This window comes from Diabrotica undecimpunctata, chromosome 1 (assembly GCF_040954645.1).
Source record: "Diabrotica undecimpunctata isolate CICGRU chromosome 1, icDiaUnde3, whole genome shotgun sequence".
Lineage (NCBI taxonomy): Eukaryota > Metazoa > Arthropoda > Insecta > Coleoptera > Chrysomelidae > Diabrotica > Diabrotica undecimpunctata.
In genome coordinates, this window is record NC_092803.1 from 167,898,442 (window position 1) to 167,925,571 (window position 27,130).

At 33.1% G+C, this 27,130-nt stretch overlaps 1 protein-coding gene across 3 annotated transcripts in view; it reads left to right on the forward strand.

The window, feature by feature from the left end:
* RapGAP1 (Rap GTPase activating protein 1) overlaps window positions 1-27,130 on the forward strand; it is a 738,255-nt gene that overhangs the window by 167,762 nt on the left and 543,363 nt on the right. For all 3 annotated transcript variants that reach the window (XM_072520469.1, XM_072520468.1, XM_072520471.1), the window contains exon 2: window positions 19,415-19,589. In XM_072520469.1, the coding sequence (XP_072376570.1) occupies window positions 19,415-19,589 (175 nt within the window). The remainder of the gene's footprint in view (window positions 1-19,414; window positions 19,590-27,130) is intronic.

The window sequence follows — 27,130 nt, forward strand, 5'->3', positions numbered from 1 at the left end:
CTTTGTTTCATGTGGAGAACGAATAGGGATGTAGAAAGCAGTATTCAAGAGGGTGTTTTGTACCATTTGTATCATGTCTAAAGCAATTTATTAATAATACAGCTATATTAATATACTGAATAAATCATTGCGTTTATATAAAAATAATAAATTGTGTATGAATTTGGAGGAGTGTATACCTAGTATAATATTTTTTGTTCCCAGGTGAATGTATTAATTTGAAAATATCAATAATAAGGCGTGTCCAAAAACTGATTTTACGGTATTTAGTCTTTTCATTTAGACAAAAATTTGTAAAAATCAAGTCAATTAAATACTAAACCAAGTTTTTCGTTTTTTCCCATCTAAGAAAAAGGCCAAAGACTAGAAACTTATTCGTTTATGTATCAATCGTCTAACAGTCTCAAAGGATTTTTGAGGTTATGTGACAGTAATGTTGGATGAAACTGTATGTAAATCTTATTTCAGATTATTTATGTAAATTGTAAATAAAGTGTCGGCTGGTGATCTTAAAAAAAGGTACTAGATTGATAATGGTACATATTGTTTGTTTGGTACAATAATTGTGGACAGCTGGGACGAGTTGACAGTGGTTTGCGTACATCGGAAATCTTGCGGCATTGCCAGAATAAATTAAAATACATAATTTTGACAGGTGCAGAATTGACATTACATAAATTCAAGTAAATATTAAAAAGACATAATAATTTTTATTTTTTTTTTTGCCCCATTCCTCTCCTGGGTAAATACCCAATCGGAAAGGTACTTTAGGCCTGAATATGGGACCCATTTGGTCATAAATCATCTTACATTCGGTATCTCTAATTTCATTTATTATGTTGCTATGTCCTGATCTAACCGATACGTTGCTCATAACCGATACTGTACATATCCTTTTTTTTATCACACTTTTTAACGATATAACAGTGTTTTGTAGTGTTTTAAATGGTTTACTGGTTTTCATCATTTTCGCATATTGCGCAGTCACGAATACGGAAATGCAACTTTCTTTCCTTTTAATTTCTTTTCCTATTCTCTGTTGCACCTGTTAATTTCTAACTCAGTCATCTCATGAGGTTTTTGAGATTTGGTATCCCAAAATATTCCAGTTCTTTGTTGGTCTCTCATTGAGGGAAAAAGCAGAGGACAAAAAATATACTTCACAAAGGGAACTGCACTGCAAAGATGGCAAGATATTTTTAATGCCAAACGTCGATCATTTTATTATTTATGTATATTTGCTCTTTATTGTTGTTTCTTTTTGTAAATATTACCTTTTTTTTAAGTTATATGTACTGTGAGTTCTCTTTTTTTTAGGTTTGTTGGTTCTATAACGTATCTTCTGTAACGTAACTTCTTTTGTTGTGCTGTGATCTTTGCTAATGTAACTCCCTTATTCTGCATCTGATTTGATTAGATATTGAGTTTCATATAAATTGGGTTCTTCAGCCATCAAGTTTGTCAGATTTTGGTTTCCTACAGAATTGGTCCGTGTTGGATTAATGAGCTTACTAACGTTGCCGAGCAAATTATACCATGAAGGATAACATTTATATTGGCGTGACAATATTTCGTACCATGGCAAATATGAGAGGTGATAAAAATCTCCAACAATCAGAAGTAAATGGTATTGATGCATGAATTTTATGACATCTTGTGTCGTGAAGAAGAACCGCTAGCATTTTAGTCACTAATAACGCTATCATTACTAGATCAAATAATGGGGAATGATATTTAAATTATCAAAATCTTTATTACTCATATCTATTTTGATGATCATTTTTGCCTTGGACATTGATTCATTTTGCCTTCCAATTCATTTTCACTTAGGCCTCTCAGGGAAAAATATACATTTCACATAAATCTGAAACCTCTATGTGATAGGATGGTTTCTTTTCTTTAAGTTTACTATTTGACAATGTCTATAATATTCCTAGAAGAACCAATGGGTAAGTATGGATATAGAGAAAGAAATGGACGAGGGCAAAGATTGCTGTACCAGGAAAATTTATTCATGATGAACTCTTTTTCGATAAAAGCCTTAGCGTCAATACACATGGATCAGCCCAGATGGTAGTTTTAAAAATGAAAATAGATTATATCATAACAAATTCTGGATTACCCCAGAAAACAACGACCTGTATAAAGATACACTAACCAGACATATACAAGACTTGCAAGACATAATAGAAGATGTAGATCAAAAGAAACGGAAAGTGAGTGCTGCTCGATCGTTCTAACCCATAAAGAAAAACTTAAATAAAGATATCCACCGGTGAATCGGAAGAGACGAAAGAGAAAACAATACAAGAAATTACTAAAATAATTCAAGAAAACAAAATTTTTGAGGCGAAATACGAACAACATAGGCAACAAAAATATGTACAAAATAAGAAATAAAGATGGAAACATTACTACGGATAGAATCAAAATCCTTGAGGTTGTCGAATTCTTTTATCGCAAAATGTATAAAAGCACTGACGAAAAGCAATATCAGCCCCAGCCCAAAATCACAAACCAGGGATCAGAATTAATGCCAGAAATAATCCATATGAAATCAAAACGGCACTTTTAGAAATGAAAAATAACATTTTCTCCTGGCGATGACGGAGTAGTGATCGAGGCGATCAAACTAAGTGGAAGTAAAATTATCCAGGCTTTGGTCAAGTTTTTCACCGAATGCATCTACCAAGATAAAACTTCTTTTCAATGGAACAATGCAGTGATTATTTTATTACACAAACAAGGAGACATAACAGATCTAAAAAACTACAATCCTATCAGATTGCTCCCACACATATATAAACTTTTCACAAAGATTATTAAAAAAATACTGGGCGCTAATTTATACTTCTATAAGCCTAGAGAACAAGCTGGATTTAGATCAGGATACATCACTAACCACAACCTGCTAGTGGTAAAAACCTGGTAGAGAAGTCTGCAGAATACAACAACCCATCGGCATTGATATTCGTGAACTACGAGAAAGCATTCGATACTATAAGCCATCAGAAAGTGGTAAAAGCATTGCCAGAATGCCGATTAGAGCATCGCTACACTAACCTAATCAAATATATCTTTTAGAACATACTTGTAAGAAGAGAGATACGAACGAGCGTGATATCAACATAAATGGAGAGAATCTTAGTCATTTGAGATTTGCAGATGACATCGTCCTTATAGCTGATCGTATGGATGATTTGCATTGTATAAGTACTTGAACATGGGTTGGGTAGAGATAACCAGACACGTGAACTCCTACGTCGCATATGATATTTAAATCGGACCTACCCATGATTTCACGTGAATAAGATTCGCGTGACTCAGAGGGCTATGGAGCGTCAGATATTGGGTATCTCTCTGAGAGACCGAATCCCAAACGAAGAAATACGTCTTAGAATAAAAACAACAGACGCCATCGAAAAAATCGCGTCGCTAAAATGGAATTGGCCTGAACACGTTGCCAGATTATCAGACAACCAATGACCAAAACGTATTGTCGAGTGGAGACCAAGACAAGAAGCATTACGGAGCAGAGGTCGCCCACCAACCAGATGGACTGACGACCTGAAGCGTGTTAGCAGTAACTGGATGTGCGCACAAGACAGAGACAGATGGAAAGAGCTGAGAGAGGCCTTTGTGGATGAAGATGATGATGATATTCCTCATTTTGTCATAACATTTCCAAATTTAGTTTCTTCACATATGCAATTACTGTGTGTATCTTTATGTTGGTTATTATGAATTCTATTTTTTCCTACTTTAACGTTTTTATATCATTTACTTGTAACTCTACAGAAAATAGTACTGCTCTGGTAAAAATAATCTAATAATATTAAACATCACTTCTTATTTTATACTAAAACATAAATTTAACACATAAACAATAAAAATTTAAGTATTATAGTCTTTTTATAGCATCATTTTTTATAGTGAGTCTTATCTACTTTAAGTAATTTGTCGTAAACAAGTGTATGCTGGGCCACAGTTTTATGTAAGAGGTCATTCAGAATGTTATTGACTATATACATTTAAAATTAAACATTTTTAACAAGCTAAAGATAAAGTTACACATAAAATTAAAAAAAAGCTAAAAACGGAATGAATTTTTGATACATTAGTAAATAAAATGGAATTTTAATAACGAAAGATGGCCTTGTTGATATATCTTTAACAAAGCTCTTCTTGAATGAAAATATCATTTCCTCTTGTGGGCAATAACTTGTTGAAATATCTGTTGTAGCTGTAGTAATCCGAAAGGGAATATTTATGGTGTGAAATCAGATAATCTCGTCTATAATTTTCTGTTCTGGATTGTTTTTTAACTTTTTTTAACCCCATATTGCATGAACTTTAAATATTGACACTAAAAATCAATTCTTGTTTTGACATAGATTTACTGATAAATTTAAAAATTCCTCTAGACTAATTTTTTGAGAAATATGGAATATGTAAGCTGTAAGCAACATTAGTAGGCCAAACAAAGATATACTACTCTGGTAATAATAATAACGCAAATCACTGGAACGGAGTAACAATATTAGTTGACAAAACTACCCAGAAATTTGAAACTGGTTTCTTACCCATCTCGAAAAGAGTTATGATGGTAACACTAAAAACAGCTCAATCTAGAGTCAATATAATTCAAGTATATGCTCCCACAGCAGAAAAGTCGGATAAAGAGCTCGAACAGTTTTATAATGAATTAGAACAAGCTTTAGAAGTAACCAAGTCTAGAGACGTTACAATAGTCATGGGAGATCTAAATGCAAAAATCAGTAGAGGAAGTAAGGTGATTTTATTGGAAACTTTGGACTGGACACCCGTACCGAAAGAGGAGACAGATTGGCTCATTTGTTATTCGAATTTTAAGTTTATACTTACCAATTGTATATGAATTAATTATCTCACAATTCTATTAAAAAATTAAGGGAACTTTGTTTTTAGAAATAGTGTAAACTTACTAAAATTTGCAAGAATTTGTACCGCCCACATGTAACCAATGTATGACGACAACATTTGAAAACTTTTGCTTCGAAGACTTGGTTTGATGTACTGATATGGGGAGTTAAGCGATCATTTTAATAGAATATGTTTTTGACTACACAATATGCACTTTAAAATCACTAAAAGGTGAAAAATTAGTTTTCTAACTGAATTTAATTTCGGTGTTGTCTAAAAGCAACGCTATGCAATATAGAGTTAAACTCTTGTGAATGTTTAATATAGAATGTTTAATTAGAAATACTCTTTTAAATTGAAACAAACTTAGCAGAAAAATGAATTGATATTTTCGCCTCTTTAATTTCCTACTGTATTGTTTGACTTATTCTGCATTATATAATATAATACTTCAGAACATATTTGTATATATTTATTAATTTTTTATTTAAACAAATAAGTCCTTAAAGTCGCTTAGACCTACTATATACAGAATAAACTTTCTATTTAATTGTAGTGTTAGACAATGTAAAAATTTTTAAATACCTAATTTTCGCGTTTATTTTTTAGAAAAGCATGCCTGCAACCAAATACAATAAACCATAAATTTTAACGACACGTTATATTTACTTTCTTTTATTCAAACCTCCAAATTAAACATGATGCCATCAAACTAAACAACGTACTAAAAAATTATTTCCCGAGGACTAAACATCCGATCTCCATAATCTAATATTCCACGTCGTCGTACCCCATAATTTGCCTGGCAGTCGACCGATTGTTCTAAATTAGCATAGTTTCCTTCCTCGTGGCTAGTATAACTACCTCTACCTTCCTTCAAAGACTAATCAAATTTAGATCTCCTCGGAGCCGACTTACATAGAGATGATAGGTAATGATGTAACAAACTACTAGTTCGGTAGCCATACGTTTGCCGCACGGATATCTAGGCGAGGATGCTGATTTTGCTTAGAGATCAAGTTTATTTGCCAGCAGAAATTTATATAACTTGGGTAGTTAGACGGTGAACTTCTTATCATAATATTTTGCGTTAGAGCCGTGAGTACAAATTATACCGAACTTGTAGAAGAGTATTATCGGCATCTTTGCCGGGTTCTTGTTTACTTATTTATATTAAAATTACTGTATACTGTTGATATGATAAGATGTGTAGTTTTATATATTTTATACATTTTTTTATTTCCTTAGGTGCTTTACGATTAAATGTTAATTTTTGGTTCTAATACTGCTTAAACGGGAAGACCTAAAATTCGCGTAGTCTATAATTTTTATAAAAAATTTTAAAACTGCATATAAATCACAGAGGTTCTGAGCGGAGGATCCTCTTCTTTAAATTAAAATTTTCTGTGGATTAAGTTTTTGTATTAAAATATATAAATAACTTTCTCGATCATCCAATATTATTCCTAAAATGTATTTTCCATAAATATGGAAAGTTTGAATATACATGTGAACAATTTTCCAAATTTGTTCTTCTTTGTGTTCACTGTAAGTCACTGCTTTTATATTTAAGTATTTTAAACAACGGAATTTTCTTGTCCTGTTTTTTTTTATTACACGTTATATATTTTGTCTTTATCTATAATATTTTTTTAATAGTCTCTCCTTCAGCAACTGTCTCTTTTTCAATATTCATATTTTCTTGCTATTCAGTAGGTATAGTCAAAAAATATGGCATTATTTGTTGCTAAACTTCTTTACTTTTCAAGTTCAGATATTCGACACTGTATATTCGCTCTGTGCAGCTGAACAAGTATCGCCCTCTATTGGTTATTATATCATCACTATAAGTTTTAAACCATTGAAAACATTTATAAATCTGCAGTAATAAAATCAAAAATTTCTAATTAATCGTAAATATTGTCTGTATATTAATTATTTATATATAAATAACTTTATCGTAGTATTTATGAATTACAAATAGATTTGTTGACAGTTCAAAATTTGTATATTTTTACAAGCATATAAATTAGATTTACACATAATATTATAAACATTTTACTATAATAGCTTATTATGTACGCGTTTTTTTTTGTTTTGAACAATAATATAATAACAATTTCTTCTTCTTCTTCTTCAGCCTATATTCGTCCACTGCTGGACATAGGCCTCTTCCATTTACTTCCATTGATTTCTACTCTTGGCAATTTTCATCCACTGCTTGCCCGCGACTTGTTTGATATCATCTGCCCACCTCTTCTGTGGTCTGCCTACTCCTCGCATGTTCTCTCTTGGTCTCCAGTTTTTTAATCTCTGTGTCCATTTTTCGGGATATCGGCAATCTTTGTTCTTTTACGAATGTCGATATTTCGAATCCTGTCTCTCAAACTAATCCCTAGCATGGCCCTCTCCATCGCTCTTTAAATTGTACTGAGCTGCTCTAAGGTTTTCTTTGTTAAGGTCATGGTCTCCACAGGCTCCAGTCCATATGTAGTTACAGGCAAGATACATTTGTCATAAACTCTACGTTTTAGACACATTGGTATATCTTTATTCGTCAAGATAAAGCCGAAAGCTACCCAAGACAATTGTATGCGTCTTTTTATTTCGGCCATTTGGTTTTCTTTGCCGATTTTAGTGGTATGTCAAAGATATATATAGTGGTCTACATTTTCAAGACTGACGTTGTCAATAACAATATTAGTTTGTATATTACTCATTATTTTTGTTTTCTGAAGGTTCATTTTAAGACTATTTTATTTGACTGCTGATTTAATTCCTTGAGCATTTGCTCCAGTTCCTTGATGTCTGTACTAAATAATACTATGTCGTCCGTAAATCTCAAATTACTCAAACATACACCATCAATGCTTAGACCTTTTTGCTCCCAGTTGAGCTGTTTGAATACATTTTCCAATGCTAAGGTAAAAAGCTTTGGTGAAATAGTATCACCTTGTCTAATACCTTTACCAAGACTCATTTTTTCAGTTTTTTCATCTTCATTGATTTTGATGTGGAATGTGGCCTGTTCATAAATGTTTTTTATAAGTGTAGTGTACCGTGAGTCTATTCGAGCATCCCTCAGGGCTGACAAAAAGGACCAAGTTTCAATACTATCGAAAGCCTTGTGAAAGTCAATAAATGTCATATGTAGAGGTACATTATATTCTGTGGTTCTTTCTACCAGTGTTCTGTTGGTTTGTAAGTGATCGTTAGTACCAAACCCCTTTCTAAATCCCGCCTGTTCAACCGGTTGATATAAATCAAATTTTTGTGTTATGCGGTTGGTTTAGCAATTTGTATAAGTTTGACAACAAACTTATAGGTCTGTAATTTTCAATATTAGTAGTGTCTCCTTTCTTGTGTAAAAGTATTAGTAGTGTAAAAGTATTTCTTGTGTTAAAGTATAGTAATAACAATTTATATATTTTATATTTAATATACCAATTTATATAATGCAGAATTTATTCGTACTAAAAACGAATTTCAGTAATTATTTCAATATTGAATTTTTTGAGATCCTAATTCTAACCTCACTTTTGCAATTTTAAATGCAGATTTACTGTTGCAAATATATAAATTATATTTATATATTATTATAATAGTATTATTATTTTACGGAAAACTAGTTAATACGTTTTAACAATATATGGAATTTAATTTACAGTAATCATTACATAAAAGCTTTTTTCTATATAAATCAGACCTTATAGCTGCAATCCACAGTTCACATTAATGCTTATTATTATTTTGACTCGAAAATCAATAAAAAGTGCAGCCACTTTTACTGTTTTTGTAACAGTTTGCGATGCAACAAATATTACCTACTATAATTTTGAACAATTATAATATAATATAAAGTACAATTATAAATTATAAAAACCTTAGCTATGCTTGCCGTTATGCTATAGTAATTTACGTAACAAGTTCCGAAATTGATGTTTTACAAGACGAGTAGGAAGTTTCCAGGACGAGCCGTAGGCGAGTCTAAAAGGCGACAGTATATTTCATTGTATATTTCATTAAATATTCCAGTTATTATTTTTATTTGTTCTGCATCTAATAGTTCAACAGTTCTGCAGGAATTTCATCCAGTCCCGGTGCCTTTCCATCTTTCATTTGTCTTACGGCTGCCGTTATTTCTTCTGGTAGGATTTCGGGACCTGGATTTTCTTTAATGGTGGGCTCTTGTGTTGTTCTAAGGTCATGGAAAAGCTTCTCCAAGTATTCTTTCCATACTTTCTTTTTATCTTCTTTGGTTATGGCAAGATTGCCTTTATCATCTGTTATTTTTCCGCTGTTGCGTTTTCGGAACTCTCCAGCTACTTCCTTCACTTTTCGATGAACATTGAAGTTATCATATCGACTCTGATACTCCTCTATTTCTTGGCATTGTTCTGTTTTTTTTTCTCTTTGGCTTCTCTTATTTTTATTCTGACGATGGTATGTATTCTCTTATATTCTTGGAGATTTTCTTTGTTTTTTTTTCTCTGATACATAAGTTCAAGTATTTCATCGGTCATCCACGATTTTCGTTTCTCTGTATCTTTCTTCAGGTGTTGTTCTTTAATGTCACTCACTGTTTCTTGTATGATGGTCAGACTTTTCTCTATAGTTCCTGCATTTTTACATTTTAGCAGCTTTGTATTGAGGTTTTAACTCACCTTCAGTCGAACATTGGGATCTTTCAGTTTTCTAACATCGTACTTCTTCATCGACTTACTTGTAACCTTCTTCATTCTGACTTTGAAATCACCTACAACTGGTACATGATCAGAATTTATGTCTGTCCCCGGGTATGTTTTGACAGATGTACAGCTGTTTCTATACCTCTTATTTACTAGCATGTAATCAATCTCATTTCTTACAATCCCTCCCACAGAATCCTGTGGAAAATTCCAGGTGTACAGTTTTCTTGGGTGTAGCTTAAACCAGGTGTTCATTATTTCTAATTCATTTGCTTCCGCAAAAATCTCCAACGTATCTCCCCGATCGTTCCGGTTTCCTAGACCAAATGGTCCAACTGCAGATGATGTTTTGCTGGCCCCAACTTTGGCGTTGAAGTCACCCATGACAATTGTTAGGTCTTGCTTTTTCAACCTTTTCACGACTTGATTAATGCTATGGTATAGTTCTTCTATCTCTTCTTCTGTTCCTTCTGTTTTAGAAATTATATTGATGTCGATTGGTCTTGCTTTAAGTTGTATGAGCATCACTCTTGCTGAGATTGGGATGAAGTTGTCAACAGATTTTGCCACTTCTTTTATCAATATAATGCCGACACCCAGTTCATGTTTGCCGTTATCTGTTCCAGAATAGTAAACGCGGTGTGCCCGATATTTGCGGTTCCTGAACCTAGCCAACGCATTTCGCTTATTCCCAGAATATTTAATTTCATGTGCCATTTCTCTTATTGCATTATATAATGAATATATATATATGTACTTGTAACCATCAAGATTTAACTTTTAGGCGTTTGGCGCCAATATGTAACCTTCGAACGACCCACCAGAAACAATGGGTGCTAATGGGTAACAATATAACTCACAACTTTCTTTGGAAGCTAATTGTTAGGACTCATCTAGCTCAGTCTCTCAGGTGTGAGAATGTCTTATCTTAAAAGTAAATCTGAAACATGAGTTTGGCTGGGACAAATAAACTAAGATATTAACTAATCATATTTATTGTATATAAATAAAATATAAAATTGAAATTTTAATATTAAATTAAAAAACAGAGCAAATTTTGCCTACAACTTTACATAAAAATTTTAAAATGATACTTATGTCAAATATGACAAATATGTTTATCTTCAAGTAGTTAAACAGGAATGTAGAATGTAGTTGTTGGTTTCAAATGTAGCTAAATCTTGATACTTGCATATATGTATCAGGTGGCCATTGAGTTCTGAATAGCAGTTGCAGTTGTTATTGCATGTGTTTCAAAAAGTCCCTGTGTGGTAGACGAGGCTCAGGAAGTCTCACCCGTGTGGTTTGGATATGTCACCAAAAGGTGGACAAGAAAAAATTAATAGGGCCAAAATACCCAGAGAAGTATTAACGATATAAATATATTTTCAATAGAATCAATTTACAGCAATCAAAAGGCTTTCACAGAAGTCAAAAAGTAACCAATTAAAAAGAGAACATAATCGGTTCTGAATAAAGGAATAGAATATTAAGTGAAAATTAAAATTGAAATTTAGATTATGGCAGAATATTTAGTAAATAAAAAGTTGATCGAAGAGTTAAGAGCCAACTATTTGTAGAATAAAAATAGTAAAATAAAAGAGACAAGTTAATAAATGAATAAATTACTATTTAAATGGGAATAAGCCACAATTAAAGGTTAAAGTACGTTTATTGACGTTTCAATTTCCACTTCGGAAATCGTTCTTGAATGAATAAAATGAATAAAATCGAAAGAACTTGAAATAAAATAATTATGTAAAGAAAAATAACAAACATGTGACGTTTATAACGTTACATAAAAAATATCTTTAATACATTTGACGACAGGAGTGTTAACACTTTTTTTTGGATTTTTGTTGGATTCAAATGAACTCCCAATAGAGTTAGATTGTCTTATATAACTATACTAAATTAAAAATTGACCTTTCCATCTCCTCAAGGTAATCATATAAATCGCCAGTGTGTCATAAAGAGTCTATAAATTTTAATACCATACTATATATTCTCCGACTTTCCCCTTAAATCTATCAAAGGACGAAGGTTCAGGTGAATCGTTACTCACTTAGGGAGTTACCTGGATGCTCTAATATTTTCTGAAAACAATTTATTCCAAAATGATGTTTTTAAAAAATAAACTCGTGGGCGTTACCAAAAAGATATCGTAAAAGTAAGCTTCTTTTATATTTCTTTGCTCTAAGACAAGAGCAAGCTTCAATTTTAGATCCTGCATGACTTTAAAAAATACCAGAGATTCGATTTTAATTTTGGGTTATTTTACTATATGTTATGGTGTTTTGTATAAAACTTAATGAGGTCGCTGGTTAAATGATATTCGATAACTAATAATAACGAAAAATGAAATAATTTGTTTGTAAGTAAATTAGCGAAAAATAGCAAATGTTCGTAAATGGATATGTAAAATACAATGCAATTCAAATAACAATTGGCATATTTAATATCTTATTGTCAATTCTAAATGAGATTCACTTACCTTTTGTCTGTGGTTGGGCCTCGCTCGGAGTCTAAGGTCTAAGGGTAAAAATGGGATGCACACCCGATGCTGGTTTGCTTGCTTGTGTTCTTGACGAGAGGTTGGTGTGGAGTGGCCGATCATACGAAACAAAATATGTATGTACGCGAATCCATTGGGGTGGTTCTTCTGTTCTTAGGACCTCCGTGAATAGCCGTAAATTAAGCTTAAAGTGGCATTTTAAACTTTCTACACAAAGAATGGGTACGTTTCCTTAAGGACTCTGAAGTGTTTGGGTTGATAAATGTTTCCCAAAAACATGTTGTTTTCAAACAAGTGAATTCTCAGAACTTGACAATAATTAATCAGCCAATTTGAGTTCGAGAATTTAAAGGATGAACTAAAGCCATATTATACTTAGCTAATATACTATGATTAAATAAAAGATTTAAAACTAAATAAGGTCATATTCTGAATATTAAAAATAAAATATTTAAATGAGTCTTGACACTTTTCCAAACATATGGGTTATTTTTACATAATTTCGTGTTCGAAAAATTTAATTTTAGTTCCTAGCTCTACATAAACAGACTTCCTAGTTAAAATAAAAAAACAACCATTTTTAATGCCAAATTACTCCAACTCTTTACTCTCTTTATGGCTATGAACGAAAGTTGACCAACACGGCCGCTTATCCCCTGCCTCTGGCGTTCTATCGCTTAAACTCTTTGAAATGATACCGTTATAGCTCGCAGGTAAGTTGATCCTTAAATTACCCAAATGAATTTTTGGCTTGGCGAGGATCTGAAGGAAAGCACACAGCGCAACTAACCTAATTTATTGCTTTAATAAGACGCAATTTATGGAGGGTAATGTAATAAAGAGAGCTTCAGGGGGGTCCATTGATGCACGAACGTCGTCAAAATTATGTTGGAAAATTTTGAACACCTTCCATTATTGTGCTACACTTGAAAGTGCTTGTAGGCTTAATGGTTATTACCGTGCAATTTTGGGTAATTATTAAGGGGCAAAAATTATAAATAACAGCCACTTTTCTACGTCAGTTCAATAACACAAAAAAAAAACAAAAGCATTGAATATAAATATTTTAAGATTTTACCGTCATGTCTGCAATTGATTTGAATGGTGATTATTATATTTTAAATTATTTTTTAAAACGATTACAATATACCAAAACTAAATGTTCATTCTATTGATTTCTTCTCAGCTTAAATTTTTGCATTTTACTTCTTAATTGAAAGCTTTAACGAGAGAATTTTTTGTTTAGAAATAGGTCTCTTTTCGTTAATGCTCTTTACTGCTAAAATAAGTCTTTATATATTATATTAAAGTTTCAATCTTGATCTGTCGATTGTTTTTTCAGTAACAGATACTGATATACTGTTATCAACCTCCCCTGGCACTAATTACGTTTCAAAAATTAACCTTTCGCTCAACAATTACAACAAAAGTAAAACCAACCACCAAATCTTGAGACAATATTTCCTAAAGCTGATCAACAAAACTCATATTATGAGATTCTCCTTTCAGTTGCATCTATAACTGAGATATAAGTTGGATATTCTGTAACAGCTCCAAACAGTATTATTAAGAAGTTTCGCCTTCCACAAAAATAAAGACAAGATCACTGCAATATGTACCGACCTGATCTGTCCTTTATCAACTTGAATATAAAACTATATATTTCGAACATCCTTTAGTTCATACCATACATGAAGCAACAAATCGCCTCACTTCTATAACAAACAATGCATTCATTTGGACTCTTTCTCACGTTGGCATTTTAGGTAATGAGACTGCTGTAAAGAAAGTATTTACCACCAATTCAAACATCAAAATACCAACACTCCAACATACCAATTTCTCCTTCTTTCTCTTCTTCTTTTTATATAAAAACAGACTGTCCGTTTTTCAATGTGCCTCCAGTAAGTTGTCGTTCCATCGTTTTCGTGGTCTTCCTACTGATCGTCTTCCTATTGGGGAATCGTCTCATGCCGTCTTTACTACTCGATTTGTTGTCATTCGGCTTATATGATCATTTCATTCTACTCTTCTATTTCTTACCTAGTTCTTGATGTTCTCCACCTTGCATCTACGTCGTATATCTGTACTTCCAGCTCTGCCCCATAGTGTGTTTTCATTTCCGCTGTTTCTAACATCCTTGTTGTCCTCTCTGTGTCAGGTCTTGTTTCTGCCGCGTATGTCATTATTGGTCTGAGATTCTGCCTTTCGTTTCTTTCCCGATATTTTTATTTCACCATATTATTTCATTCAGGTAGCCTGTGGCTCTGTTTGATCTATTCACTTGATCTTCCACTCCCGTTTCCAGCTTTCCGTAGCTAGATAATGGGATGCCTAGATATTTTAAACATCACTTGTTCTATTATTTGACCTTCCAGCTCCAATTTACATCTTAGTAAATTTGCTGTTGTAATCATGCATTTTGTCTTTTTTGGGGAAATTAACATGTTAAATTTTCTAGCGGTTATATTAAATCGGTGCAGTATACGTTGTAATTCATCTTCACTTTGAGAGAGTAGTATTGTGTCGTCTGCATATCAGATTATTTTAAGTTGTTTTTTTGCCATTTTGTATCCTTTTTTAGTTTTTACTTTTTTTTATTATTTCATCCATTATTAGGTTGAACAATAGAGGACTCAGGGAATCTCCCTGTCTTATCCCATTGCCGACTTCGATAGGATCGGTTAGTTCTTTTTCTACTTTTACTTTTATTGTGTAGTTTTGGTAGATATTTTCGATCGTTTTGATTATTCCTAGAGGTATTTCTCTTGCATACCGTAAGTGGATGACGTCTTTTAATTTGACCCCTTTAAATGCCTTCTTAAGGTCCACGAAACATAGATATGCCGGTTTGTTGTATTCTAATGATTTCTCTTGGACTAAAACCTTGTTGTTCTTCTGCTAGTGTTATAATTTCAATTAGTTTATTTGTTATCACTTTGGTTGTTAATTTTAGTGTTGTGTTTAATAAATTAATTCCTCTGTAATTTTCCGGGTACGATATGTCTCCCTTTTTGAAGAGAGGTATTAGGATGCCTGATCTCCATTCTTGAGGAATTCTGTTTTGTTCTATTATTTTTTCAATTAGTTTTATTAGTTGTTTGGTCTGATCTGGTCCTCCGTACTTTAGGAATTCGGTATTCTGTCCTCTCCTGGTGATTTTCTATTTTTTAATTTCCTTAATGCTTCCTTTACCTCTTCCTATTACTAAGTAGTTCTATAATTTTTACCAATGATATTGCCAATGATATTACCAATGATATTCTTTCAACGTCAACATCAAGAATTATAGATTTTCCTTGATATACTTGAAAATGTATCAAATAGTCCATTACGGTATTCAGGTTCCATACCTTTTATCCAAACCGTATGGTTTCCCTCTTAGAAACTGTTGACAACGGTGTTTTCCGTAATATTTGACCATGCTATCTTTAAAAGATAAATCATTTTTGGCAACAAGATATTTACTAATCTTTTTTTTTATTTTATTTAGAAATGGTTTTTTTTTGAGAGCTTGTCACCCTAATCCATATTTTTATTGGAAGTGCAGAAACCTCAAAATCTGCTAGAACCGGTTGTGTCTCATAGCGTTGTATAAAAGTTCGTTTCTGTTATCAAGACCTTTCTTCCAACGTATGCGTTTACTACGAAGATTATTACAACCACTAAGAATGAGCATGTCAATAAAACATTTCATTTCCTCGAGTGTGACCCCTGGATCAGATACTTTTTTGTTTCCTGGATCAGATATTATTTCTTTATCGATAAACATCTCCTCAACAATCGATTTGTTTAGAAACAATGAGTAATTCATCATTATCATCATCATCATTATCGGTGCTACGACCCTATAGTAGAGCCTTGATCTTCCAAACTCTATTTCGCCAGTCAGCCTTATCCATTACCAACCAGTTTGCTGTATCTATTTTTCTAGAATCTTCATATAGACCATCCTTCTATTTATGTTTTGCCGTACCTCTCCGTCTACTTTCGATCGGTTGGCTGTGATATAAAGATTCGTCTAGTTTGTTCTGTTGCGATCTTGCTAGAAGTCCTGCCCATCTTAGTCTTCCTATATTTATGAGAGATATCACGTATTTACCAGCAGATATGTTTGTATTTGTGGTGTATGTCATGGTTAATAATAAGTAATTAACTTTAGCAAATTGTCTTTCATTATACGAAATCTTTTTGGTATGGAAATCCCACAGATCAGAAACTTTTCAGTATGGTATATGTGTTGGTGACATTAATGAATTCCAACTTTCCATCTCAAAGATTGTGTTGAAACTGGTCCGTAGAAATATACTGTTTTTGTTGCATTCCTCTAGCAATTTCATTTTCTGCATCAGCAAGTATAAGTAACTGACGTTTGCTCAAATGGTCAAAATTTCCGCCCTAGTCCGTAAGAGTATCTGGATTCAGTGGTGCTATATAAACTGTCTCTATGAAATAATCATTTATTTCGTCGTTTTCTCTAGAAGCAACATTAACTACTGCTTGCACTGTTAGTCATCTTTGAAGAATGGCATGAAGAAGGGCTCTCTGAAACAAAACATACGGCTTGTTAAAATGCCGTGTAATGAAACAAAGCCTTGTAACAAAAAGGAGAAGAAATTCTTCTTGGAAAATCGCTACTTAGCGTTACAATGGAACAAAAAAAATACTAGCCTAATAAACCTTCCATGTAAAAATATCAAGTTCAGTGTACATTCAAAACATTAACTGTATTTACTATATGTATATACTGCATATCTTACCTGTAATTGTACTATTTTTAACGTTTATTGATTTATTTTAATAGTTATTTATTGTAGAAGACGATAAAATTGTACTTTATCTTCTAGAGCGTTTTTTAGCGTCGAGACGTCAGACGAGACGCTAATTATGCTCGAGAAGATAATGCGATTTTATCGTCGTGTGCAATACAACATTTTTTTCTATAGCAAGACTTCAAGTTCAGGTGAAAAATAGAATTACAAAGAAAATTGTAATTTTTAGCACAAAAATCGCAATTGTGTTGTTCCGTTGAATTACTCTGTATCCAATATAAAATCAATCCAGTACCTCGAATCAAGTGTTTAAGCAAACGAGTACAAGTTGTGATGCTCCAAAAATAGATATTTCTAATAATGTTAATTGTAAAATTTCAGTTGTTTTTAATCCTTAATGTGTTTGAATTTGTAAATTTTATTGAATAAAAAAAAGTTAAAACATGTTGTCTACTCTTGCTGTTAAAGTGTCACTTTATCTACCCTTGCGGTTAAAGTGATACTTTATCTACTCAAAATATGATAATTATACTTACTTTTTATCGATGCAATACATAATTTTGGCGGTCTGTTTTTTGACGTATTTAAAGGAACACAATTTCGAAACGCACAAATAATAATAAATACTAAACAAACTATTTCGAACGGGAACGTTTCTTTACACGAATTGATTGTTTTTGAGCAAAAATTCATACCATTTGCGCCAGGACATCTGATTACATTGCGCCACTATATTGTTACATAAAAGTAACGCTAGGAGCTAATGGATTAATGGTTAAAATTTCAAAAAATATTTACCTTTACATTTGCTCCAGGTTTAAATGTTTTTTGTCCTAATAATGACCCAAATGCTGTACCCCCTGTATATTACACAGCTAATTTAATTGTCATGTAATCATCGCTGTATAACAAAAGGCCGATCACGAACCTTTCCCGTTGTCGACGCCGTCGTTTCAACTTCCTCGCGTAATCTTCAAAGGGACTGCTCCAACGATTAGTGCAGCGTCATAGACACTGATCGCTGAATACCATTAATTTCTAAAACAAATTCTAATCTCGGCAACATCCGATTATCGCTTCCTGGATCTCGTGAACGACTCGACCAACTTTATTTCCCTGCTCAGATCGAAGGTGGGATAACATCGGCTCTCGCAGAGCTGTCGTTCTATTTACAACTTTGCACTGTTGTACAAGGGTCAAGAGACTGTGAAATTTATGGCAAGGAATTCTTTTTAAGTCTACAGGGTGAAGAATTAATTTACTTTTAATATTCTATACAATTTACTGCATTATATAAAAAGATGTTTATCAGGGCAGCTCAGCTGATATTGGCTTTTAATTTTGTATTCAGTATATCTTAGCATTATTTTCTCGATTAGGATGTTAATATTTTTCCAGGGTTCTTATTGTCCTTGCCAAGTTGGTTTGCCATCTTTCTCTATTCTACATTGCTCAAATTGCACTCGGAAATTCCATAGTTTCTTCATTATGTCAGTCCATCTGGTTGATGATCGCCCCTTGCTTCTCTCCCGCTACGGTTTTCGCTGGACCATTAGTATCTCTATATTGTACACATAAATGATATGATCGAATAATATTAATATCCTTGTATATCCTTAATACAAAGGTAGGGATACGTTGTATCAAGAATTGATGAGTTTGTCCTTCTAGCTGTCCAAAGTATACAAAGCACTCTTCTCCACAATATTATAATATCTCAAATGTGTCAGTTCTTCTCATATCTACTATTTTGACGGTCCAAGTTTTGGAGGCATAACCGGATTTTGGGAAAACAAGACTTTTTACGAGATTTTTTTCGTACAGACGTGATTTCTATCAGATACGTTAACGGTTTAATCATATACAGGGTGGTCTTTAAGTAATTGTACAAAAAGAAACAGTAGATTTTACACTTGTTATTATGCAGCTGATTTATAAAATGCGATTATCTCGAAAACTGTTGAGTTTGAAAGTTATTAATAAGTATACCTTTTGCTATATATACCTCGCGCTAACTTGAAGGGCAAAAAAGTTAAGCGCAAATGTATGCCACATATGTGGCATATGTGGCGCCCTCTAGCAGCTACATCAAAGTGTGCATCAAATTATAATTTTTCATACTTAAGAGCACACAGTTGTAAATTTTTATACATAAATGTTCAAAAACATGAAAGTTATACCGAAAAATAAAATTTTAAATTTCCACTTTAAACACCCTGTATCTTTCTTAATATCAAGATTTTATTAAAGCAAGTTGGTATAAATCGTAATATTTTAAAATGTAGAATCTATTGTTTCTTTTTGTACAATTACTTAAGGACCACCTTGTATATAAAAAACATAAAAACCAAAGAAAAGACATCTACGAGTACGATGAGCTATAAATGATATGAACCTAAATAATAATATATAATATCGTTTTCGGAACATCTAAATAATGTCAGTAACTAAATTAATAACACATTACGAGAATTGATATGTTTTTTAATAACAATATTTACTCAGTGAAGTTTATTAATCACTTTTTTTTGTTTCAGGAGACAACAGAGCAATACAACCTGGCACGGTAGTCCCGTTTCGGGGGCTCAAAGTCCGAAAGCAACGCCTGAGAGGTTGAAGGGCACCACTCAAGATCTTTTCGAACTCCTCGAAAAAGCCCAAAGATCCAGAATCGACGACCAAAGATGTATGCTACCTGCGTATTTTAATCAGGTTTGTACATTTAATTTTAATAGAAAACCATAACAACACTTTTTTATTTTGTCGATCTAGTTTTTTTCATTGTGCTTGCATATAATTTGCAGGGTTATAATGTATACCTACAATCTTGTCGTAATTGATTATAAACATTTACGTTTGGGTGCCAATTCTGTAATGTCAATTTCATCTTCAAGAAATTATTTTTTGTGTTCCACCCTAGTTTCTTCATGTACAGCGTTTTCCGTTTTCCCAACAATATTGATATCATCAGCTTAGGTAAGGATTTGCACTGATATATTATATATTGAACCAATGGTTGTGATTTGTGACATACGTATTACTTTTTCCAGAGCCAGATTAACAGTATACAGGAGAGAGGGTCTCCCTGGCGCAGCTCGTTGTTTGTTTTATAAGATTCAGACAGTTTCCCCTGAATTCGTACTCCACATTCAACTTTTTCAAGAGTTAGTTTTGTTAAAGTTACCACCTGATTTGGTATTCCTAGCTCTTTCATTTTTCTTCTATTCACTGAGTAGTAAGCTACTTTGTAGTCTATAAATATATGATGAGTATCAATGCCATATTCCAGTGTTTTTTCTAAAATTTCGTTTAGGGTTGCAATCTGATGAATTGTCGGTTCCTCTGAAACCAGCCTGGTATTTTCCTACTATTCGTTCTGCATATGGTGCCACACGGTGACAGTATTCATTATCAAATTCAAAGATCTCTTCTTGTTTGTGTATGGTGTAAAGTATTTCAATATTCCAATCATTGGGGAGGGATTTTTGTGTCCATATTTCTTTTATAAGCTGCTGTAATGCCATTTTGGTATCGTGGTTACCTTCTTTATATAGTTTAGCTGGGAGATTATCTATTCCAGGTGATTTGTTTCTGACTAGTTTTTAACTGCATCTTTAACTTTAAGAATCGTTGGTGGTTATTCTCCCCTCTCGTCTGTTCCTCTTACCACATCTCTTTCTTTTGTTAGGTTGTCTTCTTCTTCCTCTATATTAAGTGCTTGGTTAAAGTATTCTATCCATCTATTTAATACATCTTTCCTTGTTGTTAATAGGTGGGCATTCTGACTTCTGCATTGTCTTATGGTTGCGTTGAATTCTTTTCCTTTAAGGTTAACTTTCTTATAGAATTCTCTGAATTCTTTCTCTCTGTTGAGGTTTTCTATATATTTAAGTTCCTTATTTAAGTGGTTTCGTTTCGTGTTCCTCTCAGATCTTTCATTGTTCAGCTATATCGGCTTTGAATGTAAGTTTTTGGTCCAGTATTACTTACATTATATTTTTGGTAGGTATGTTTTCGAGATGAATATCAGCTATCTTTTCTTTATATTTTTCTGCTCTCACTCCGACAGTCTGTCTTTCCCATTCATCATTTTCACAACCATACTCTTCACAAGGTTCTAATTGTTATCGCTACGGGCTACCGGGAAATAATTCAACCAGGCGCTCTTCTGTAATCCTCGTCTACTGCAAGGAAAATAGTTTACAGTTAATTATCAAAGAAAAACTGTAAATCAAACGCGAACCAATAGAAACAGGACATCTTGTCTTGAGGATAATGGACCAGACTCATTTGGGCTACAAAAACTTGCAAGAGTTGTTGAAAATAGATTTTACCAGTATTATTACCAATCACTATTGATGGGAAAATACTCAACTAAGAATGAACTTTGTCAACTCTAATTCAACAAGATAGTTTTTTGTGGAAACGTTTGTTACTCAAACACAAAAAATAACATTTTAAAAATTAGCTATGTTATTTTAAATTGAAGAACATTACATTTCTGGATTTATAATCTACTATTAACCACTACTAATTAAGGATATAATAATCTTCCGTATTTTTTATACGAACAACAGGATAAATTTGATAAAAAGGTGGTTCAACCAGTTCATTGCTTCCTGCATAAAACAAGTTTGACTTTATACTACTCATCGGTGAGCAATGTTGTCCTAATAAGTATTAATTATATTATGAAAGTATTGTAATTATAAAAAATAATGAATACTCGTTCAGGCAGGTGTAGTTTTAATTGATTTTAACACAATCAAATTATTACGTAACATCCTCGCGGTGTGTAGTTACCGAAGGCGAATTAAAGCTATTATTAACTATCAATAGCAATAAAAAGTTGATGGTGTTGGTAGTCTATTCGAAGAGGCCAGCTGGCGATGGAAACACGAGGTGTGGTTGCTTTATATTACTGTAGAATTATTAAGAATGCTCTAGATCTTCCTAAATATGTGTGACCTTTAGAAGGCTCAACATACGTATTGTCAATCCTTTACAAAATGTTAAATTTAGCAATACAATTGATTTGAATGTAGTACTACATACACTGATCAATACTCTTAACGGAATAACTTTTTTAATGTAGAAGCTAGCATAACAAACTTCTCTTGAGTGTTGAAACGGCATAAGCTATAGTCATTAATGCCCAGTGTGTACCTAAAGCAAAAAAAAATGAAATATGTTTTTAAAATACTATTAAGTATGCTGGTTTACTGGTTATGTAAACACCTCATGAATACGTTTTACAGAGAAATATGACTCCAAAACATGAGCTTCTTCTTATTCTTTTGTCCTTCTGTTGGATTACTTTAAGTCATCGTACGCCTACCGCTAGAGGGCTGTTAAATGATTTGAGAATCTCAAATTACACTAAGAAAGTCTGATTTAAAACTCAAAAGTCAAAATCTTCTAACGGATGATCACAAAATGGCGCGGCTGAGATTTGTAAAAAAGCATGTTGAACTGGAATCTTGTACTTTTCACAGATGAGTCTGTGTTTTGTGCGATGAATGATACCTACATGTTGTTTACAGTATAATAGACTATCTACTAGAGCAAGAAAATGATTATAACCTAGACGTTTATTCGTCTTTTAATAACCATAAAAAATCGTTTGATAGCGTTACCGATGGACAATTAAAAAAGCTGTGAGTAACTGCACAATAAAATCCTTATATAAACATGTCAAATCTATACTATAAATCGTTAATGTCAACTAAACTAAAAAAGAACAGAATATCTACTAATTATCTGAGAAGTAAGAGGTTTATGGTTATTATATTGTCAAATATCTTAGTAAGAAATGCGGTTAAAGATTATTATGATTTATTCCGAAATTAAAGAGCAAATTTAAAAGCTTAATTTACACCCAAAAATGTTTAAAATTTCATCAAATTTTTCGTTCTTTTTTTGTCTGGACACTAAATACCATAGTAGTTTCTATGTACGTTTTCTTAAATGGCACATATTTTGTTAAACTTTTTTTTAAAGACTGTAACCCAAGTGTTATATATTAGTCCAGTCGTCAGAGATTTGACCCCTAAAAATCATAAGAACAAGCTGAATTTTGCCGGGAATATCAATTTTGGGACCCCAAAACAGATGCAAAAAAGTTTACCACCGTGACCCCTGGGCTTCCCCATAAAACTCCCCTCGTAGAGTGAAAAAACTCAAAATAATCGTGATAAAATGAAAAAGACAGAAAAGATTTGATTTCACGTACAAAGCGTCTATGTATCTGTTGATATGTATTTCGACTTAATAAGTCTCATCAGAACAGTTATTCATAGCCGTTCTTAACGTGAAAAATAATCTTCTCTGTCTTATTAGGAAGCAACAATAAAATGGCTTCGCTATGGACGCAACAGCGACATCTGATAGAAAAATCGGTAAGATAGTTTCGAAACAAATTCAGATTTCTGCTTTAATCTGGAGCGTTCTAAAAATTGCAAGGCATAGCCAGACGTTGATAAAGATGTTAATAGAGACATGATGAATCTAAAATTTGCATTCCACGACATGTCTCCTCAACTAGGCAGAAACCCTTAACGAATTTGTTTCTTGTACTCATACAGAGTAGATCCGAATAAAATGAAAAAGACAGAAAAGATTTGATTTCACGTACAAAGCGTCTATGTATCTGTTGATACGTATTTCGACTTAATAAGTCTCATCAGAACAATTATTCATAGCCGTTCTTAACGTGAAAAATAATCTTCTCTGTCTTATTAGGAAGCAACAATAAAATGGCTTCGCTATGGACGCAACAGCGACATCTGATAGAAAAATCGGTAAGATAGTTTCGAAACAAATTTAGATTTCTGCAATCAAACATCCTCGAGCTGGATGAATTAGGGTGCATAAACAGTATTAACTGTGTCTTGGTGGGGGTTTGAGCATGACTCTTCATTTATTGCACCATTTTAGGATTGAGTTTAGGTACATCTGATCTTTATCGAATACAGATTGCTCTCCGAAGTGCCATAAGGAGGTCCTGTGAGAAACAGAGCACTGTTATCAGCATACAGGTTTATGTTATCGAATCGACTAATGGGCTGTGAAGAAACGGATGTTAACAGTTTGCGGCTTTGAGAAGAACTACTTATAGTGAATGTATGATTGTCCGAAATGGAATCGGCAGTCCAGCTTGGTGAAGTTTCACCTCTAAGAAGCCTTATAGAAAATCTACTGGAATTTTTCTATTTTCACTGTCTCATTAAACCTACATGAAGCCATAACATAGTGCATTATTTACAAATGTTGTGCAACGAATCATAATTGCGGAGATTTTAACGTAAAATCTATTTCTGTGTAAAAGTTCTATTGGACATGACAAGCGAGTTACATGCAATCTAGGAAAATTATAAACTGCGAATCTAGATCTTCCATAAACAAATTCAAAATTTCTTTATGGAACAAGATCTATATTTCGAAGAACCTACACAGATGAAGCTAAAAAACACAAAGACATAAAGGGTTTTTAGAGTTCTTTGACTTCTTGCTTAACACATAATTAATCTTATCACAACTTCCGCCGAAGAAATGAAGTACAAAAATTAAGTAGTGAAATCATATTGATTATTTTCACAAACGCGCTTCAAATATCTCATCTAAAACTTTGTCTAATTTTGTGGGAAACAAAGAAACCCATTAAAGACAACGTTACAGCAAAACACACAATCGTTTTAAGAAAACAAGAAAACGACTTGGTATATGACGAGAGAAATTTTTTTATGAAACTGAAAGGTAAATCGTATAAAATCGTCGTAAGATCAGCTACTATATTAAGCATCAAATGCGGGTACTTATTCAAAAGAAAGAAAAATAAAAAATGGGTCTTGAAGAAATAAAAATATTTAGATAGAAGAGTGGAGTGACATAACACTATGCCAAAATGAATGAGCATAGGTTAAGATGGTTAGGGCACATTGAGTGCCAAAATAATAATTTTTTATAAAAATAATTGCTAAATATCCCCTTCCTGGGAAAAGAAGAAGTAAACAGGACGTGGTGAGAGACGATTACACAAAACACGTAAACGTCAAATCAAGTTAAAACAAAACAGACTAATGCATCAGTAATAAAAAAAACCATCACCTAATGCCATTCATATCCATCGCTTATATTAAATCTCATCTCATAAATTATGTTAAATATTTGATTTATAATTCATCTTTCTTCTATCAATCATTATACCGTTGTAGCGATTAAGAAAATGCATGTTACTTGCTTATATTGCATTTCAGTTGGTTTGTTAATAACTTTCTACCCATGAGGAATTCCACTTTCATTAAGTGTTATCTAATTCCAACATTGATTTAGTGACTAATTTATGCGTATGAAGGTAGAGGTGGTCTATACAAATTTGGTAACTGTTCCAATTTTCATTACATATGTTTTAATCTTAAGATAATTTATGCTTTTTATCATATAACTAGCAATATAAACAATATATGCTCATTTTAGCTCTGAAATTGTAAAATCGAAATTAAATTCCGGTATAGTACTACTATACTACGGTATTGCGAGAGGGGTCAGGCAAGGATGCGTCTTGTCTCCGACGCTTTTCAACGTGTCCTCACAGGTCATATTTAGAAAAGCCTTATGGGAAAGAAAAGACGGAATAAGAATTGGTGGAGAAATCGTAAACACCATGAGATTTGCAGATGACACTGTAAGTATGGCTGAGAATATAGAAGAACTACAAACTTTACTAGATACAATAAAGAGTGAATGCATTCAAATGGGACCTGACATCAACACAGATAAGACCAAATTTATGATAGTATCAAGGAGTTCAATAAATAATGAACAACTAATCCTTGGTGGACAAATAGAGAAAGTGACAAAATATAAATATCGGGGAGCTTATATCAACACAGAATTAGATCCAGACCAAGAGATCAGGGTACGAATAGAAATGGCAAAGGCAACATTCTTAAAATTCAAGCAATTGTTCTGTGACAAAAATCTGAATACAGCGCTGAGACTGAGGTTTGTTGAATGTTACGTCTGATCCCAACTATTGTACGGGGTAGAAACATGGACGTTAAAGTGCAAATAGTTAAGAAGCTAGAAGCCTTTGAACTTTGGATATACCAGAGAATGTTGAGAATTCCATGGACTGCCAGGGTCACCAATGAGAAAGTGCTGAGAAGGATGGGTCGAGACAAAAAATTGTTGAAAACAATAAAAGAACGCAAGACTGCATATCTTGAACACATACTGAGGAATGATAAATATAGACTTCTGCAGGTCTTCATCCAGGGTAGAGTCGATGGCAAAAAGGGAATAGATAGAAAGAGGAAGTCATGGCTGCGAAATATTCGAGACTGGACAAACATGACTGTAGACGAATTATTCCACGTTGCAAAAGACAGAGAAACTTTTAAAAATGTGGTCGCTAATCTCCCTTAATGGGGACGGCATAGGAAGAAGAAGATAGTACTACCATCTTTCTAAAAGACTTATTATTATTTAGTTTAGAGGGGTACTATTGTTGGAGGTGTGAAGTTTCATAAACAACACGCGTTAACGCATCCATTAAGCTGGGATCTGATAAAACGTGGAGCGGCGTTCTTTACCGGCGAAGAGAAATCGAAAATACGTAATTAAAAAAGACAAATGTAAAGGCGGCAACCAACGTGGAATGCCGTTTTTACCCTGAATATTTATGGTTTACGATCCCTGAGATAGGGCAAAACTGTCTATTTGTGGCCAGCGCATCCAGTTCCGTCGTTTGTCTGTAAATTTACACGGTTCAAAGAAAGTTGGAAGCTGATGAACAGCACGTACTTATCCCTCCAACCCTTCCGACGTGACTAGGGACAGGTACGATTAGTATCGTGGTAATTTAACTGTGGAGTGGTCTAAGTTGTATTGGAATTTTTATCATTTTATATATTACCCAACTTATTAAAATTTTGACCGGCAACACTGGTGGACTAAAACCTTGATCTTTAGGGGAAACGCTTTATAGGGGTAGTTATCAAAAAGTAAATATTTATTAATTTTACACTAACATGGAGTGCCAACTGTGTTCTCTTTTCTTTTCACTAATGTCTATTTTCTGTTTCTCTTTTCTGACATGAACCAGCGAAGAGCATCTTTCCACGTTCTATGAAAAGCCGGCTTAAAATATCTCTACGTTTCGAAGGTTGTTATTTTGTTATCCTTGTTTTTGTTAGGGACAACGCCTACACTTCATATAGTAAAGTTATAAAATACTTAGAATTCCACCCTTT